Here is an 18,237-nt window from a genome sequence, read left to right on the forward strand (position 1 = left end):
AGCGGTAGAAGGTCCGGGGATGGCGTCCCACGTGGAAGCTTGAGTAACAGGAGGTACAGGCTGTGCGATGTAGTTAATGGTGTGGTTGCGGCCAGGGAGGGCGGAATGAAGCTGACTTAACTCCTCTGTTGCCAAAACATATAAGTTTGCAGATGGACACTGGTAATAGCTGTGTGAACAGTGCCAGATTCCTAAACGCGCTTCGGGGTGCTGGGAAACATGAACCTCCGACCCCTTCCTCAGTAGAAATGTGTATATAATAAAATTTAGTAGTAACGCTGTTTTTATAATGAATTTACACCTGATAGTGGTTAGTGACATTTAAGAAAGCACGGTCTTTGGATTGTGATGGATTGTCTCTTAGGTCTAACAAAGTTATGGAGTGGAGCAGCTCTTTGGCAGTTACTCGGGAAAATCGGATAACTAGATAAGACGTTATTCACACCCGGCTAACCCTGGTGGTGAAATGGGTCATGTTACTGTGACTGTGACTAATATACATAGATTCACTGTAAACAGTACGACAGTGAAAAACTGTTATACTAAATGGACACATATGTAAGGACATAAATTCAGTATCACATAATTAGATGAAAGAAATAAATGCATAAAAATATATACATAAATAAAATGGGAACAGTAATAATTATCAAAAATGAAATAAAAATAAGAATAAAAATAGAAAATCATAATAATATATAAAAAAAAATAATAAAATAATTAAAAAAAAAAATAAATTAAAAAAAAATTTTTTTTTTTGTTACATTGACTTTATGTTACAAGTTTATTTTCCCACAAAACCAAATATCTATCCATACCTTTTGCGGATTTTATTATTTTTCATTTGCAGATTTATGGACTTATTGGAACATTAATTCATCATTTTTATATTTTTTATATTCTATTTCAGATATCCCACTAGGGCCCAGTGGGATTTTCATTAGACAGTGCCAGTTTAATGTGTTACTCTGTCATTGTTTTATATATTTATATTTTATAATCTGAATTAAAAACAATTTTTGATTAACGCTGCCACAATCTATTATTGCCCACATCATTATGCACCATTGGTGAAGTCCTAGAGGCATAAGCTATTTATTCTAATTGATATTTATTATTGTTGCCGGTGGGGTCCGGCTTTAGCTTTGATTGCCTCGATCCTTCTGTTGTGAGCTGCACCTAATTTTAACCTCTCAGATCCAATTTGGTGAAGATCTTGGCACCTCGAAGTCGATCGAAGAGCTCTGAAATGAGTGGAAGGGGGATATCGGTTCTTAATGGTGATTTTGTTTAGACCACGATAGTCGATGCAGGGTCTCAGAGAGCTGTCTTTCTTACAGACAAAGGAGAAATGTCACGATGCCGGCTGGCAGGTAGTGGATCCTCTGTGCCAGAGAGGGATTGGCGTGGACCGTGCTAGTGGACCGGTTCTAAGCCACTACTGGTTTTCACCAGAGCCCGCCGCAAAGCGGGATGGTCTTGCTGCGGCGGTAGTGACCAGGTCGTATCCACTAGCAACGGCTCACCTCTCTGGCTGCTGAAGATAGGCGCGGTACAAGGGAGTAGGCAGAAGCAAGGTCGGACGTAGCAGAAGGTCGGGGCAGGCAGCAAGGATCGTAGTCAGGGGCAACGGCAGAAGGTCTGGAAACACAGGCTAGGAACACACAAGGAACGCTTTCACTGGCACTAAGGCAACAAGATCCGGCAAGGGAGTGCAAGGGAAGTGAGGTAATATAGGGAAGTGCACAGGTGATTACCCTAATTGGAACCACTGCGCCAATCAGCGGCGCAGTGGCCCTTTAAATCGCAGAGACCCGGCGCGCGCGCGCCCTAGGGAGCGGGGCCGCGCGCGCCGGGACAGAACAGACGGGGAGCGAGTCAGGTAGGGGAGCCGGGGTGCGCATCGCGAGCGGGCGCTACCCGCATCGCGAATCGCATCCCGGCTGGCAGCGGGATCGCAGCGCCCCGGGTCAGAGGACGTGACCGGAGCGCTGCAGCGGAGAGAGAGAAGCGAGCGCTCCGGGGAGGAGCGGGGACCCGGAGCGCTCGGCGTAACAGTACCCCCCCCCTTGGGTCTCCCCCTCTTCTTAGAGCCTGAGAACCTGAGGAGCAGACTTTTGTCTAGGATGTTGTCCTCAGGTTCCCAGGATCTCTCTTCAGGACCACAACCCTCCCAGTCCACTAAAAAAAAATTTTTTCCTCTGACCTTTTTGGCAGCTAAGATTTCCTTGACCGAGAAGACGTCCGAGGAGCCGGAAACAGGAGTGGGAGGAACAGATTTGGGAGAAAAACGGTTGAGGATGAGTGGTTTGAGAAGAGAGACGTGAAAGGCATTAGGGATACGAAGAGAAGGAGGAAGAAGAAGTTTATAAGAGACAGGATTAATTTGACACAAAATTTTGAAAGGACCAAGATAGCGTGGTCCCAACTTGTAGCTAGGGACACGGAAGCGGACATATTTAGCGGAGAGCCATACCTTGTCTCCAGGGGAAAAAACGGGGGGAGCTCTTCTTTTCTTATCCGCGAACCTCTTCATGCGTGAAGAAGCCTGTAAGAGAGAATTTTGGGTCTCTCTCCATATAATGGAAAGGTCACGAGAAATTTCATCCACAGCGGGCAGACCAGAGGGCAAGGGGGTAGGGAGGGGGGGAAGAGGGTGACGGCCGTACACCACGAAAAATGGGGATTTGGAGGAAGATTCAGAGACCCTGAAGTTATACGAGAATTCGGCCCATGGAAGGAGATCTGCCCAGTCATCCTGGCGGGAGGAAACAAAATGTCGCAAATAATCACCCAAGATCTGGTTAATTCTTTCTACTTGTCCATTGGACTGGGGATGATATGCAGAGGAAAAATTTAATTTAATCTTGAGTTGTTTACAGAGAGCCCTCCAGAATTTAGACACGAATTGGACACCTCTATCCGAGACAATCTGCGTGGGCAACCCGTGAAGACGAAAAATGTGTACAAAAAATTGTTTAGCCAACTGAGGCGCAGAAGGAAGACCAGGAAGAGGGATGAAATGTGCCATTTTGGAGAATCGATCAACGACCACCCAAATAACAGTGTTGCCACGGGAAGGGGGTAAATCAGTAATAAAATCCATACCAATCAGAGACCAAGGCTGTTCGGGGACAGGCAGAGGATGAAGAAAACCAGCGGGCTTCTGGCGAGGAGTCTTATCCCGGGCACAGATAGTGCAGGCTCGCACAAAGTCCCCAACATCCGTCTCCAGAGTCGGCCACCAATAGAAGCGGGAGATGAGTTGCACAGATTTCTTGATGCCCGCATGACCTGCGAGATGGGAGGAGTGACCCCATTTGAGGATTCCGAGGCGTTGGCGTGGAGAAACAAAGGTCTTTCCTGGAGGAGTCTGCCTGATGGAGGCAGGAGAAGTGGAGATCAGGCAGTCAGGTGGAATGATGTGTTGCGGAGGGAGATCAACTTCTGAGGCATCCGAGGAACGAGAGAGAGCATCGGCCCTAATGTTCTTATCGGCAGGACGAAAGTGAATCTCAAAATTAAATCGGGCAAAGAACAGAGACCACCGGGCCTGGCGAGGATTCAGCCGTTGGGCAGACTGGAGGTAGGAGAGGTTCTTGTGGTCGGTGTAGATAATAACAGGAAATCTTGATCCCTCCAGCAGATGCCTCCATTCCTCAAGTGCTAATTTAATGGCTAGAAGCTCTCGATCCCCGATGGAGTAGTTCCTCTCCGCTGGAGAGAAGGTCCTAGAGAAAAAACCACAAGTGACAGCATGCCCGGAAGAATTTTTTTGTAGAAGAACAGCTCCAGCTCCCACTGAGGAGGCATCAACCTCCAATAGGAAGGGTTTGGAAGGGTCTCAGCTTGTCTTTTGCAGAAAACATCCGCGAAGTCCATATAGGCCTTAGGGAGACCGGTTACTGGAGGAACCACAGAGTTACGGCAAGGGTTACTGGGAACCGGTTTTAGACAGTTCTTGGAACAAGAGGACCCCCAACTCTTGATCTCCCCAGTGGACCAATCCAGGGTTGGGGAATGAAGTTGAAGCCAGGGAAGTCCAAGGAGAATTTCCGAGGTGCAATTGGGGAGGACCAAAAGTTCAATCCTCTCATGATGAGATCCGATGCTCATAAGAAGGGGCTCCGTGCGGAAACGTATGGTACAGTCCAATCTTTCATTATTTACACAATTGATGTAGAGGGGTCTGGCGAGACTGGTCACCGGGATGTTGAACCTGTTGACGAGAGAGGCCAAAATAAAATTTCCTGCAGATCCAGAGTCCAAGAAGGCCACTGTAGAGAAGGAGAAGGCAGAGGCAGACATCCGCACCGGCACAGTAAGACGTGGAGAAGCAGAGTAGACATCAAGGACTGTCTCGCCTTTGTGCGGAGTCAGCGTACGTCTTTCCAGGCGGGGAGGACGGATAGGACAATCCCTCAGGAAGTGTTCGGTACTAGCACAGTACAGGCAGAGGTTCTCCATACGGCGTCGTGACCTCTCTTGAGGTGTCAGGCGAGACCGGTCGACCTGCATAGCCTCCACGGCGGGAGGCACAGGAACAGATTGCAGGGGACCAGAGGAGAGAGGAGCCGAGGAGACGAAACGCCTCGTGCGAACAGAGTCCATATCTTGGCGGAGTTCCTGACGCCTTTCAGAAAAACGCATGTCAATGCGAGTGGCTAGGTGAATAAGTTCATGTAGATTAGCAGGAATTTCTCGTGCGGCCAGAACATCTTTAATGTTGCTGGATAGGCCTTTTTTGAAGGTCGCGCAGAGGGCCTCATTATTCCAGGACAATTCTGAAGCAAGTGTACGGAATTGTACGGCATACTCGCCAACGGAAGAATTACCCTGGACCAGGTTCAACAGGGCAGTCTCAGCAGAAGAGGCTCGGGCAGGTTCCTCAAAGACACTTCGGATTTCCGAGAAGAAGGAGTGTACAGAGGCAGTGACGGGGTCATTGCGGTCCCAGAGCGGTGTGGCCCATGACAGGGCTTTTCCGGACAGAAGACTGACTACGAAAGCCACCTTAGACCTTTCAGTGGGAAACAGGTCCGACATCATCTCCAGATGCAGGGAACATTGGGAAAGAAAGCCACGGCAAAACTTAGAGTCCCCATCAAATTTATCCGGCAAGGATAAGCGTATCCCAGGAGCGGCCACTCGCTGCGGAGGAGGTGCAGGAGCTGGCGGAGGAGATGACTGCTGAAGCTGTGGTAGTAACTGTTGTAGCATAACGGTCAGTTGAGACAGCTGTTGGCCTTGTTGCGCTATCTGTTGTGACTGCTGGGCGACCACCGTGGTGAGGTCAGCGACAACTGGCAGAGGAACTTCAGCGGGATCCATGGCCGGATCTACTGTCACGATGCCGGCTGGCAGGTAGTGGATCCTCTGTGCCAGAGAGGGATTGGCGTGGACCGTGCTAGTGGACCGGTTCTAAGCCACTACTGGTTTTCACCAGAGCCCGCCGCAAAGCGGGATGGTCTTGCTGCGGCGGTAGTGACCAGGTCGTATCCACTAGCAACGGCTCACCTCTCTGGCTGCTGAAGATAGGCGCGGTACAAGGGAGTAGGCAGAAGCAAGGTCGGACGTAGCAGAAGGTCGGGGCAGGCAGCAAGGATCGTAGTCAGGGGCAACGGCAGAAGGTCTGGAAACACAGGCTAGGAACACACAAGGAACGCTTTCACTGGCACTAAGGCAACAAGATCCGGCAAGGGAGTGCAAGGGAAGTGAGGTAATATAGGGAAGTGCACAGGTGATTACCCTAATTGGAACCACTGCGCCAATCAGCGGCGCAGTGGCCCTTTAAATCGCAGAGACCCGGCGCGCGCGCGCCCTAGGGAGCGGGGCCGCGCGCGCCGGGACAGAACAGACGGGGAGCGAGTCAGGTAGGGGAGCCGGGGTGCGCATCGCGAGCGGGCGCTACCCGCATCGCGAATCGCATCCCGGCTGGCAGCGGGATTGCAGCGCCCCGGGTCAGAGGACGTGACCGGAGCGCTGCAGCGGAGAGAGAGAAGCGAGCGCTCCGGGGAGGAGCGGGGACCCGGAGCGCTCGGCGTAACAAGAAACCTGCTCCAGCAGGTGAGGAAGACTTCCTGATGAACTTCCTGTAGGTTCTCCTGAATATACTCTTACATGGCTTGAGTCTCAGGTGGAGAGAGAGGGTAAATTCTTCCTCGAGGTGGAGTGGTGCCAGGCATGAGGTCTATAGGACAATCATAAGGCATATGCGGGGGAAAAATCTCTGCTTGCTTTTTACAGAAGACATCTGCAAACTCCAAATATGGTTCCGGAAGGCCTGGAGGAGGTGGAATAGAAGATGCACATTTAGCAGAAACTGGCAGGAGACATTTGCCAAAGCAAGATGACCCCCAACTTCGGATCTCCCCGGAGGACCAATCCAGGACAGGACTGTGACGCTGGAGCCAGGGCAGACCTAGCAGAATCTCTGAAGTACAGTGAGGAAGAACAAGAAACTCCAATTTCTCAGAATGAAGTACTCCAACAGACATCTGGAGGGGTTCAGTACGGTAGAGAACGGTAGCATCCAGTCTCTCACCATTGACAGTGGTAATGTAGTTGGACTTGACAAGACGGACCATTGGAATATTAAACTTTCTTATAAGTGAGGCGTCAATGAAGTTGCCGGCGGAGCCGGAATCCAGAAAGGCAATACCAATGAAGGATGTCTTGGCTGGGACACAGATTCTGTAAGGCGTGGAGAGGTAGCGTTCACAGCTAGCAACGCCTCTCCAACGTTAACTAGGTGCGCGTTTCCCGGACGAGGCGGACGGAGAGGACAGTCTTTTAAGAAATGTTGTGTACTGGCACAGTACAGACACAGATTCTCGTCTCTGCGGCGGTTCCTTTCTTGAGGGGTCAGGCGTGACCGATCCACATGCATGGTTATCTTGGCAGGAGGCCCAGTAGAGGGTTGCAGTGGACGCAGGAAGACAGGAGCCGAACGAGGATAGCGTCTCATACAAACATTTCCTTTCTCCTGACGGAGTTCCTCTCATCTCTTGGCGAAACGCATATCAATCCTGGTGGCCAAGTGGATGAGGTCACTCAGGGTAGAAGGCATTTCCCATGCGGCAAGAACATCTTTTATGTCACTGGACAGACCTTTCTTCAACGTGGCACAGAGCGCTTCATTATTCCAGGACAGTTCCGAGGCCAGAGTGCGAAAAGGATGGCGTATTCGCCCACAGAAGAATTTCCCTGATTCAGGGTCAACAAGGCAGTCTCTGCTGAGGCAACCCGGGCTGGTTCCTCAAAAACACTCCGGAATTCTTGGCAGAAGGACTGGGCAGTAGCAGTGGCCGGATCTTACTGTCAGGATCCGGGCTGGTAGCGGAGGCTGGTGGTGGATCTGCTGTGCCAGAGAGGTGATGACGTGGGCCGTACCAGGGGAACGGAGTCTAAGGAGTTTCACCAGAGCCCGCCGCAAAGTGGGATGGACTTGTTGCGGCAAGTAACCCCCAGGTCGTTCCACCCAGTAGCGACTCAACCTCTCTGGCTGCTGAGATATGGCAAGGTACAAGAGGATCAGGCAAAGGCGTAGTCAGACATAGCAAATGGTCAGGGCAGGCGGCTCAGGTTCACAGGCGGAAGTCAGTAGCAACGGGAACGGCAACAGGCAGGGTAACACAGGAACAAGGAATGCTTTCTCTCAGGCACAAAGGCAACAAAGATCCGGCAGGAGGCTGTGGGAGGAGACAGTACTTATAGGCAGTGCCCAGGTGAGGCCTAATTAAGTCCAAACAGCACTCCCTCTCACAAAGCTTAACCCTTAATGAACCACTTTGAACCAGGCACCAATCACCTGTGCACTGGTCCTTTAGATCTAAGAGTGGATGCGCGCCCTAAAGAGCGGGGATGCACACGCTGTGACGCCGGAGAGCTGCCTGGGGACACACACTGTGAGCACTCCGAGGCCAGCAGGGGGCCCGGAGCACTCAGCGTAACAGTGGCCACCCAAAATATTGACCCTTTGGGCTCAACTTTGACATTTCCACTTAGGGGTATATTGACTTTTGTTGTCAAAGTTTAGACATTGAGGCTGTGTGTTGAGTTATTTTGAGGAAACATAATATTAAACATTATATACATATACAAGCTGTGCACTCACTACTTTACATTGCAGCAGGGTTGTCATTTCTTTAGTGTTGCCACAGGAAAATTTACAGTAAAATATTTACAAAAATGTCAGGGTTGTACTCACGTATGTGAGATACTGTACATATACATCGCATGTCCTCTATGGGTGAAACATGATCATGCTATATTTGTGCATGGCATGATTTAGAGACCTACTAGATGTGCCATCACTAAAAGAGCACCAATATTGTAAATGGCGCTCATTTACAATGCTCAACTATCGTGTGGGGAGGGCCACACAAACAATTGCTGGACCATTTATGCAGCCCTTTGCTACAAATAGTTATTGGTTGAACATATTCTATTACAAGGGGAAATGTGCTCCCCATAGTCAATCATTTTCAGGACAAAGGAACATAATCAGCCAACAAACAAGCATTTAGTTGGACTGTTCAGCCAATAATCACCCTTAGTGACTGGTTTCATGATCATATTTATTTAACTATGTTTCGCCCCAAAGAAAAAAAACATACTATGTCACTGGCTTTTCTGCACTAAGTTGTTTACGCTAAGTAGGCCCCTTCCCACTTTCTCTGTCCAATTTAGGGTACGTTCCCACACGGCGTATTTTGCTGCGTATTTCCTCCGTATTTGGTGCTGCGTATTTTCCTACCCATTGACTTCAACAGAGAAAATAAAATACGCAGCAGCAAATACGCAGCAAATACGCCGTGTGGGAATGTACCCTTAGAGTGGTTGACTGATCTCTCCCTGTACACAAATATCAATCATAGTGAGGTGGGCATAATGGAAGGGGGGGCGGGGGGGATGAGCCATAACACTGGTTACAAGCTAGTGATGAAACTGTGTTTTCTCTAAAATACTGCAGCAAATTAGTGTACAACACAGGTACCTATCACAAAGTCAAACATTATAATTCATATGCTATAAACCCAGGGCTATAAGTGACGTTCTAGATTACAATGCTGCAAGATAACTGTAGGAATCACATATGACAAAAGAGTGTTGGAAAAAATGTATAAGTAAAGTACATCATTGGATGAGATGTGCGCTTTTTGCTTCCTGAGATATAGGATACTATTTGGTTGACTATCTGTACTTTTAACGAAATAGTTAGATGGGCAAGAACTTTATTGCAAAATGGGGGTGGGAATGCTAGGAGATTCATAATCCCCCCCCCCCCCCCCTTGAATTCAAACCTCCTTAGCCTAATTATCACATACCCTGAACCTAGCATTTACACCACAGTTTGCAATAAAGTTTTTATCCCCTATCTAAAAATGTAGACAGTCAACCAAATAGAATTATCATTTATTTTTATTGCGCCCTCAATTTCAGGGCGCTGCCCATATGAAAAAGGTTACAATACCTGACACAGATGTCAGTACAGAGAATGTGAAACAGTAAATTCTGTTTTTTACTGTTGAGGGTATTTGTCTTTATTTGTACCCTCAAAAATGTAAAGTGCTGCAGATTGTTTTGGTGCTCTATGAAAAAAAAAATGTATTATTACTGTACATTTCTAAACTTGAGTTTTGTGTGAAACAGTAGTAAAACGTAGATGGGATGGGCACTACAACACCTGAATTAAATCAGTAGCAAGTATAAACCATGTAAAGGAGACTCGGTATGAATAAGGTTCTATGGGGTGCCAGACAAAAAGGAGTAGAGTCAATTCCACAATTCCAATAGTAGAGAAGAAATAGTCTGCACTCACCATAGGCTTCCTTTTAAAAAAACGACTTTATTCAGCCGGCAGGCAGTGTTCATACATAGAAAAGTTCACACCCGAGTGCACAGGGAGGGGGAGCAGCTAGCGGCTAGGCAGCCGAAGTATACTGGAACAACAGCACCGTTTCTCGTCTGTGACGCTTCTTCCGGTTCTGGAACCGGAAGAAGCGTCACAGACGAGAAACGGTGCTGTTGTTCCAGTATACTTCGGCTGCCTAGCCGCTAGCTGCTCCCCCTCCCTGTGCACTCGGGTGTGAACTTTTCTATGTATGAACACTGCCTGCCGGCTGAATAAAGTCGTTTTTTTAAAAGGAAGCCTATGGTGAGTGCAGACTATTTCTTCTCTACTATTGGAATTGAGTTTTGTGTGATTCTAATACATTTTAAAGACTTAAAATATACGGACAGAATAGTTTGCATGTCTTGTGCAGAATGTTAGGTTATAGTATTGCAGGGCCAGACTAGCAATCGGGCACACTGGTATTTGCCCGGTTGGCCAGGATGTCCCCCTGCCTGCCCTGAATACTCAGGAGCTGCAGCCTGCAGCCGCTACCCTCTAGTTGTCTGTGAGTACGGAGAGCCACCAGAGAAAAATAAATCCATGCTGCTGAGAGAGCACTAAGCAAAAGGGCTGTACAAGCAAGTGATGTAAAGTATGATAGTCATCTTACCTTTTTTTTTCTTCATGAAGGAAGCCGCTTGTAATGCATTACAATCTTGGCAGCGGCTGTGAGGTAAATTCATTAACAGGACCCAGGACACAGATCTGTTCCTTGGCTGCTCCTGTCTTCTTATCAGGAAGGTTTGTTTATTTCAGCAAGTTGAACCATTACACCGCTCGACAGGAACCAGGGAGGGAAGAAGGGAAACTTATAATGCTATTGATATGACACACATATTATGTCCCCTCCAGCCCCTTTTCACCTCCCCAACCCCCCCCCCCCCTTGCCTCCTCCATACTCCTCTGTCCATCCCTGTCCCTTCTGTTCTCCCCTAGACTCCCTCTCTCCTTCACTGACCCCTCTGTACTCCTCCAGACCCTATGTCCATTCCTTCCTGACCCCTCTGTCCTCATTTAGTCTTCTCTATCCATCCCTGACTCCTCTGTTCTCCTCCAGATGCCTGTTAATTCCTGACCCCTCTGTACTTCTCCAGACCCCTCTGTCCTTCTCCAGACCCCTCTGTCCATCCCTAACCTTTCTGTTCTCCTCCAGACCCCTCTGTCCATCCCTGACCCCTCAGTACTCCTCCAGGCCCCTCTGCCCATCCCTGAACCCTCTGTACTCCTCCAGGCCTCTCTGTTCATCCCTGACCCCTCTGTATTCCTCCAGACCCTTCTGTTCTCCCCAGGACCCTTATGTCCATTCCTGACCCCTCTGTCCTCCTCCAAACCCCTCTGTCCTTTTACAGACACATTTGTAGTCCTCCAGACCCCTCTGTCCATCCCTGACCCATTTGTACTCCTCCAGACCCATCTGTACTCCTCCAGACCCCTCTGTCCATCCCTGACCCCTCTGTCCATCCCTGACCCCTCTGTATTCCTCCTGACCCCTCTGTCCACCCCTGACCCCTCTGTACACCTCCAAATCCCTCTGTCCATTCCTGACCCCTCTGTACTCCTCCAGGCCCCTCTGTCCACTCCTGACCCCTCGGTACTCCTCCAGACCCCTCTGTCCATCCCTGACCCCTCTGTACTCATCCAGACCCCTCTGTCCATCCCTGACCCCTCTGTACTTATCCAGACCCCTCTGTCCATCCCTGACCCCTCTGTACTCCTCCAGACCCATCTGTTCTCCCCAGGACCCTTATGTCCATTCCTGACCCCTCTGTCCTCCTCCAAACCCCTCTGTCCTTTTACAGACACATTTGTAGTCATCCAGATCCCTCTGTCCATCCCTGACCCATCTGTACTCCTCCAGACCCATCTGTCCATCCCTGACCCCTCTGTACTTCTCCTGACCCCTCTGTCCACCCCTGACCCCTTTGTACTCCTCCAGATCCCTCTGTCCATTCCTGACCCCTCTGTACTCCTCCAGGCCCCTCTGTCCACCCCTGACCCCTTTGTACTCCTCCATACCCCTCTGTCCATCCCTGACCCCTCTGTACTCCTCAAGACCCCTCTGTCCATCCCTGACCCCGCTGTACTCCTCCAGACCCCTCTGTCCATTCCTGGCCCCGCTGTACTCCTCCAGACCCCTCTGTCCATTCCTGACCCCTCTGTACTCCTCCAGACTCCTTATATATTTATTTATTATTATTTTTTTCATCATGTACCCTGTTTTACCCACCTGTGACTAACATTTGGCCCCTCCACACATTCCGCTTACACATAATTCCTGTTACCCTTTAATTACCCTTTAATTCCCTGGTTGAACTTGATGGACATATGTCTTTTTTCGACCGTACTAACTATGTAACTATGTATAGCCAGAACCATGACCAAAATAGGCTGCTTATTGTAAAATGCCCAGGCCTAATTTTGGTTCCAGTCTGTCCCTGTAGTATTGTAATTTTTTCAATTTTTAGCATTTCAGAGTTCAACTATTTAATAATTCTGAAAATTTTATAATTTTGCAAACAGTCAACAGCTAAGAGACTATAAGGGAGATTTAGAGTTTTTTTTTTATTTTGCTTACAAAAGTCGCACAAAAAGTCTAAGCATTTTTTGTGCGACTTTTTTGGGTAAGCATAAAGTACCAATCAGCCCTACCTTTTCAGTTTTCACTTTCCAGTGGTCGGGAATTTCTCAAGTGCTAAAGGTGCACATAAATAAATGTTGCAAACCTCCTTAAAAAGTCACAAGTGTAAGCCAGGTAAGACCTGGCTTTCAGACTTGCAGAACCGCCCGTATCTACCACCCACCTGCTAGCTATTGCAGGACTACAACTCCCAGCATGCCTTTACAGTGAGGACATGCTGGCATTTGTAGTTCCAACAGCTTGCAGGCTAGTGGTAGATATGGCTGGGTGGCCGAGGAGCGGAGCTGGCTGACAGGTAAATGAAATTACAGTACTGTAATTTAAGATTTCCCGAGTAGACCCGTGATTGGCCAGGACCCCCTGGCCAATCACAGCTGCCAGCAGGAAATATCAAGTTACAGTGCCGTTACTAAATATTTCCCGCTGGGCAGCCAGGGAGCAGAGCACAATGCCACCAACTTTCCTGGCTTCCTTGACACCCGCCTGCGCCACATGACTACAAACTCTGAGCATGCCCTTACAGTAAGGACATCCTGGGAGTTGTAGTCATGTGGCGTGGGTGGGCATGCGCAGTTGTGCGGAGCGGGAGATCTGCGAACGGGTGACAAGCTTCCCTGGCTTGCTTGTCACCCACCTGCACATCTGCCACCAGCCCGCCTTCGCATGACTACAACTCCCAGCATGCCCTTATAGTGATATGCTCGAAGCTGTAGTCGTGCGGCGTGGACAGGAGATGTGCGGGCGTCAAAAATGGTGCTCCTGGTCCTAGGCTGTAACAGTTTGGCATTATTTAGGGTGGGGAGGGCCAGTAACAATGGTCCTCGCCCGCCCTGGTAACGTCGTGCTGTTGCTGCTTGGTTAGTAGTTGTTTGACTGGCTTTTTCAGTATGAAATACTGAAAAATGTTCTAATGAAAGCAATTGCATAACCTATTGGTTTTGCATGCTTTGAAACATATCGAAAGTTTTTGTATCTGACAGTGCCCTTTTAAGTACCGGGACGCGATGGCGTACCCATACACCCTCCATCCCCAATAGGTTAAGTGTGTGGAATGGTGTCTATTATACAGGTAACAAGTTCAAATAGGTGCAGTTAATACAGGCAATGAGTGAAGAATAGGAGGGCTTCTTAAAGAAAATATAACAGGTCTGTGAGAAGCATTCTTACTGGTTGGTAGGTGATCAAATACTTATGTTGTGCAATGAAATGCTAATTACTTTTTTGAAAATGATACATTGTGATTTTCGGGATTTTTGTTTTAGATTCCATCTCTTACAGTTAAAGTGAACATATGATAAAAATGACAGACCTCTACATGCTTTGTAAGTAGGAAAACCTGCAAAATCGGCAGCGGTGTATCAAATACTTGTTCTCCCCACTGTAAACCTAGTGTGAAAGACTTCAGAACAGTGTTTCCCAAATAGGGTGTCTCCAGCTGTTGCAAAACTGCAACTCCCAGCATGCCCGGACAGTCCTTGGTTGTTTGGGCATGCTGGGAGTTGCAATAGCTGGAGACACCCTGGTTGGGAAACACTGCTCCAGAAGCTTCAGGTTAAAACAGAAAGCAGACAGCGCTCCATAGTGTGATACCGTTTGTTACACAGAAAAAATCATACAGGTGGATATTGTGCTTGCAACAAAGGGTTACACTCCACCAAGTGCAACAATGGATCAGGATGTAAGATATCATTGAGGTGTCTGCAGCCACACCACGTCTCATCGAATGCAGTAAATGAACAATAAAATCTCCCAGGTATAGACAGGATACACGGCGCTCAACCACCAGGTAACAGGATAAAAACGTTTATTCACCCATAATGCAACGCGTTTCACAGCACAGCTGCTTCATCAGGCATCTGATGCCTGATGAAGCAGCTGTGCTGTGAAACGCATTGCATTATGGGTGAAGAAAAGTTTTTATCCTGTTACCTGGTGGTTGAGCGCCCGTTTATCCTGTCTATACCTGGGAGATTTTATTGTTCATTTACTCCAGACGCTTCAGGGTCATACAGGGTGCTATGATAAGTAATGGATGATTTGTTGCCAGTCTATCGAATACATTCTTTCCTGCCACTGACAATAAATTATCTTCCCATACATGCTCATAGTACTTTATACGTGCCCCCAAAGGAGGAGGAGCTTATGTGCCCAATAACAAAGACAGTCATGTAGTCCTCTCTCAATGGAGCTGGTTAGTGCCCCAACCAAAGAATATGTGACCACTATAGTTCCCCACAATTCTGACGTCATGTACATTATCCCTTCAAGTTGTACAGACCTGTTCATTCCATAACCTTACAGAACTGTACCGGAATACAATGTACTTGGAGAACAGCACTGCAAACTTTCGATTTGTCAGGTTGGGCATATTTCCCTAACAAAACATGGCGACGATGTGTCACGAAAAAGATCACATGACAGAGATTCCAGCTTGTGATTGGTGTGCACGCAGCGCAGAATGATGACACGTTGCCGATGCTCATCTTGCAGCGCCGCACGATCTATTGAGGCACTGGGAAGTAGCTGCATCTTTGTCTAGTCATGTCGCGGGGATCGAGCGCGGGTTTTGATCGGCACATCACCATCTTTTCTCCTGAAGGAAGACTATATCAAGTTGGTGAGTAACCAGCAGCTGCTCCTTCCCTTCTGTAGTGAAGACCTCGGCATCCGCAGATGCTGTGTCACGCCGGGCCTGTGGACCCTGTCTGGCGGTGTCATAGCAGCAGACATAGAGACCTGTCTAACAGCCTTCAAGTGATTGTATATAAAGAGAACTATTTTAAGAATAAATCTTAAACGTCCCATTAAAAAAGAAAAAAACGTAGTCCGTGGCTTAGTCCTGTGTGAACCTGGCTCTACAGTAAGCTCCCCTGTCTGGTCGGACTTGGTGGCACCATTTCAGCTCTGACCACCTACCGTCACATTACCCCTGCTAGTAAATTGTCTGTTATGTGTTCATGCAGAGATGCTAGAGCTGGGTGATATGACCAGAAATGTGTATTTTTGTAAATTATGGCGGTTCCACAGTATTTAATGTTATTCCACCCCCCCCCCCAATCATGTGACCCGCGAGCGCTGCTTCTCTCCCTTCTCTACATTTTTCATTTTCACAGACCACTGTGGGGTGTAAATGCTCACAGTACACCTTATTACATTACGTGAGGGGTGTAGTTTCCAAAATGGGGTCGCATGTGGGGGTTCTGCTGTTTTGGCACAATGGGGGCTTTGTAAACACACATGGCATACAATTCCAGCCAAATTCTCTCTCAAAAAGCCCAGTGGTGTGCCTTCTCTTCTGAGCCCTGTAGTGCGCCCGCAGAGCACTTTACATCCACATGTAGACCCCAACTTGACCTTTTCATATGGGGTAAAAGGAGAACAGAAATACCCCATATGTGACCCTAAACTGTTTCCTTGAAATGCGACAGGGCTCCGAAGTGAGAGAGCGCCATGTGCATAAATTAGGTATTTGCTTAGGGATGGACACGGCAGTGTTCCCCAAACAGGGTACCTCCAGCCGTTGCAAAACTCCCAGCATACCTGAACAGTCAATGGCTGTCCAGCAATACTGATAGTTATTTTGCAACACCTGGAGGCTCCGTTTTGGAAACACTACCATATGAGACGTTTTAAATTTTTATTGGGGGGGGGGGGGGGGTGTATGGGTGGTGTATATGTAGTGTTTTACCCTTTATTTTGTTAGTGTAGTGTTTCTAGGGTACATTCACACGGGTGGGGGTTTACAGCGAGTTTCCCGTTGGGAGTTTGAGCTGCGGCAGAAAATTTGCTGCAGCTCAAACTTAAAGCGGGAAACTCGCTGTAGACCTGCCTGTGTGAATGTACCCTGTACGTTCACATGGGGGGGGGGGGGAATGAGGGCAAACCTCCAGCTGTTGCAAAACTACAACTCCCAGCATGCACTGACAGACCGTACATGCTGGGAGTTGTAGTTATGCAACAGCTGGAGGCACACTGGTTGGGAAACACTAAGTTAGCAAACAGACAGTGTTTCCCAAACAGTGTGCCTCCAGTTGTTGCAAAACTACAACTCCCAGAATGCCTGGAGAGCCGAAGGGCATGCTGGGAGTTGTACTTTAGCAACATCTGGCCCTTCAGATGTTGCCGAACTACAACGCTCAGCATGCCTGGACAGTCTTGGCATGCTGGGAGTTGTAGTTTTGCAACATCTGGAAGTGCACAGTTTGGAGACCACTATACAGTGGTCTCCAAACTGTAGCTCTCCAGATGTTGAAAATCTACAACTCCCAGCATGCCCAGACAGCCTTTGGCTATCTGGGCATGCTGGGAGTTGTAGTTGTGAAACTACAATGCAGTGCAGCGGTTACTGGCGGCAGACAGCAGGTCCTCCCCGCCGCCGGGCCCCCACTGTCTACCGCCGGTATTCTTTGTCCCACTCCGCCCGGACTTCCAGAGCGGGGATCTCAACTTTGACTGAACCCCCAGCCCCTGCCCTGCTATTCGCCGATCGGCCAATCGCATGGGATAAGAGGAGGTGGCACCCCTGCATGCTCGCTCCTATCCTTTTAGGATGATCGGAGCTGTCAGACTATTCCATCTGAGACCCGATTTTTTTTTTTTTTTTTTTAAATCTCTGTTAATAGATAAGATTTTGCTTTCTGTCTCCTTATGGAATCTTCTGTGCACGTGAACATGCATGGCCCAGAAGCAGTGCATGTGAAGTGCTCGCCGAAGGGAGGTGAAAAGTGAAAGCTCTCCACGAGAGAGATTTTACAGGGGAAAAGTTATGAATAGGGGTGAACCGAAATGAAAATGTTGGGCTAAAACTTCTGAATGAGCTTGGCTGAAACCCGAAAATGACTTTGGCCCACTTTGTTTTAAAAAAATAAATTAAATAAATAAATAAAATGTTTTTGTATACTTGTATTAGCTGACCATAAACTACTCATCATGCCCTGATACAGCTTGTGGCTCTGCAGCTGCCCAAAACAAACCTACAACCCCCAGCATGTTGCGCTATGTAGAACAGTGATTTTGGATTTGGATTTTTTCTTTTGCATTCATGCCGTTGACGGTGTGGGATCAGAAATGTAGTAATGTTATAGTTTTTACAATTCTGCATGCAGCGATGCCAAATAAGTGGTAATGCGTAATTAAAATTTACATGGTGGGGGGGTGGATTTCCTTTTCCGCAAAAAGATGTACGTGTATGTCCTGGAAGCAGCTGCATTTCCGCAACATGAGGTACATGCACGTCATGTATAATGATATCACACTGTGAGGTGCAGTAAGCTAAGCTTGGTTCTGCAGCACAGTCAAGCATCCCTGAAGTCGTCCAGGGACCAAATGCAGCGATCGCTCTTATTGATCTGTCACAGACCAATAAGTTTAAAGTGTGAGGTGGGAGCAGTGTCTTCTCCTCCACCGCCTATGCTTCACTCATTGAAGTGAATGATGGAGGAGAGGGCTGCATCAGAGAGGCTCAGCTGCAGGATCGGAGCTGCTCCATTCTTGACAGTTAACCCTATAGATGCTGCGGTCATCTATTAGGGTGACAGAGGGAGGCTGCTCCCTATGGCACCCCGCAAAGAGAGACATAGTAACCAGAGGTCTGACAATGGCCTCTGTTGTCATGGCATACAGATGTGTTCTTCACTGTTTTATGTGTGATCAGTAAAAAAAAAAGTGTAGAACCAGAAAAATAGTCCCCCTAAAAACATCA

General features: G+C 48.2%; 1 protein-coding gene and 1 long non-coding RNA gene across 4 annotated transcripts in view; one reads left to right on the forward strand and one right to left on the reverse strand.

Moving 5' to 3' along the window:
• LOC130295488 (uncharacterized) overlaps nt 1–15,033 on the reverse strand; it is a 118,295-nt gene extending 103,262 nt beyond the window's left edge. Inside the window, exons 1-2 of one of the 2 annotated variants that reach the window (XR_008848852.1) lie at nt 14,815–15,033; nt 10,509–10,674 (exon numbers count right to left, since the gene is read on the reverse strand). This is a non-coding gene — a long non-coding RNA (uncharacterized LOC130295488). The remainder of the gene's footprint in view (nt 1–10,508; nt 10,675–14,814) is intronic. The other variant, XR_008848853.1, reaches the window with a different exon arrangement.
• Nucleotides 14,996–18,237, forward strand: part of PSMA6 (proteasome 20S subunit alpha 6) — a 28,926-nt gene continuing 25,684 nt past the window's right edge. For both annotated transcript variants that reach the window (XM_056546297.1, XM_056546298.1), the window contains exon 1: nt 14,996–15,153. In XM_056546297.1, the coding sequence (XP_056402272.1) occupies nt 15,078–15,153 (76 nt within the window). In that variant the 5' untranslated portion in view covers nt 14,996–15,077. The remainder of the gene's footprint in view (nt 15,154–18,237) is intronic.

The sequence above is a fragment of the Hyla sarda genome, chromosome 11, assembly GCF_029499605.1.
Source record: "Hyla sarda isolate aHylSar1 chromosome 11, aHylSar1.hap1, whole genome shotgun sequence".
Lineage (NCBI taxonomy): Eukaryota > Metazoa > Chordata > Amphibia > Anura > Hylidae > Hyla > Hyla sarda.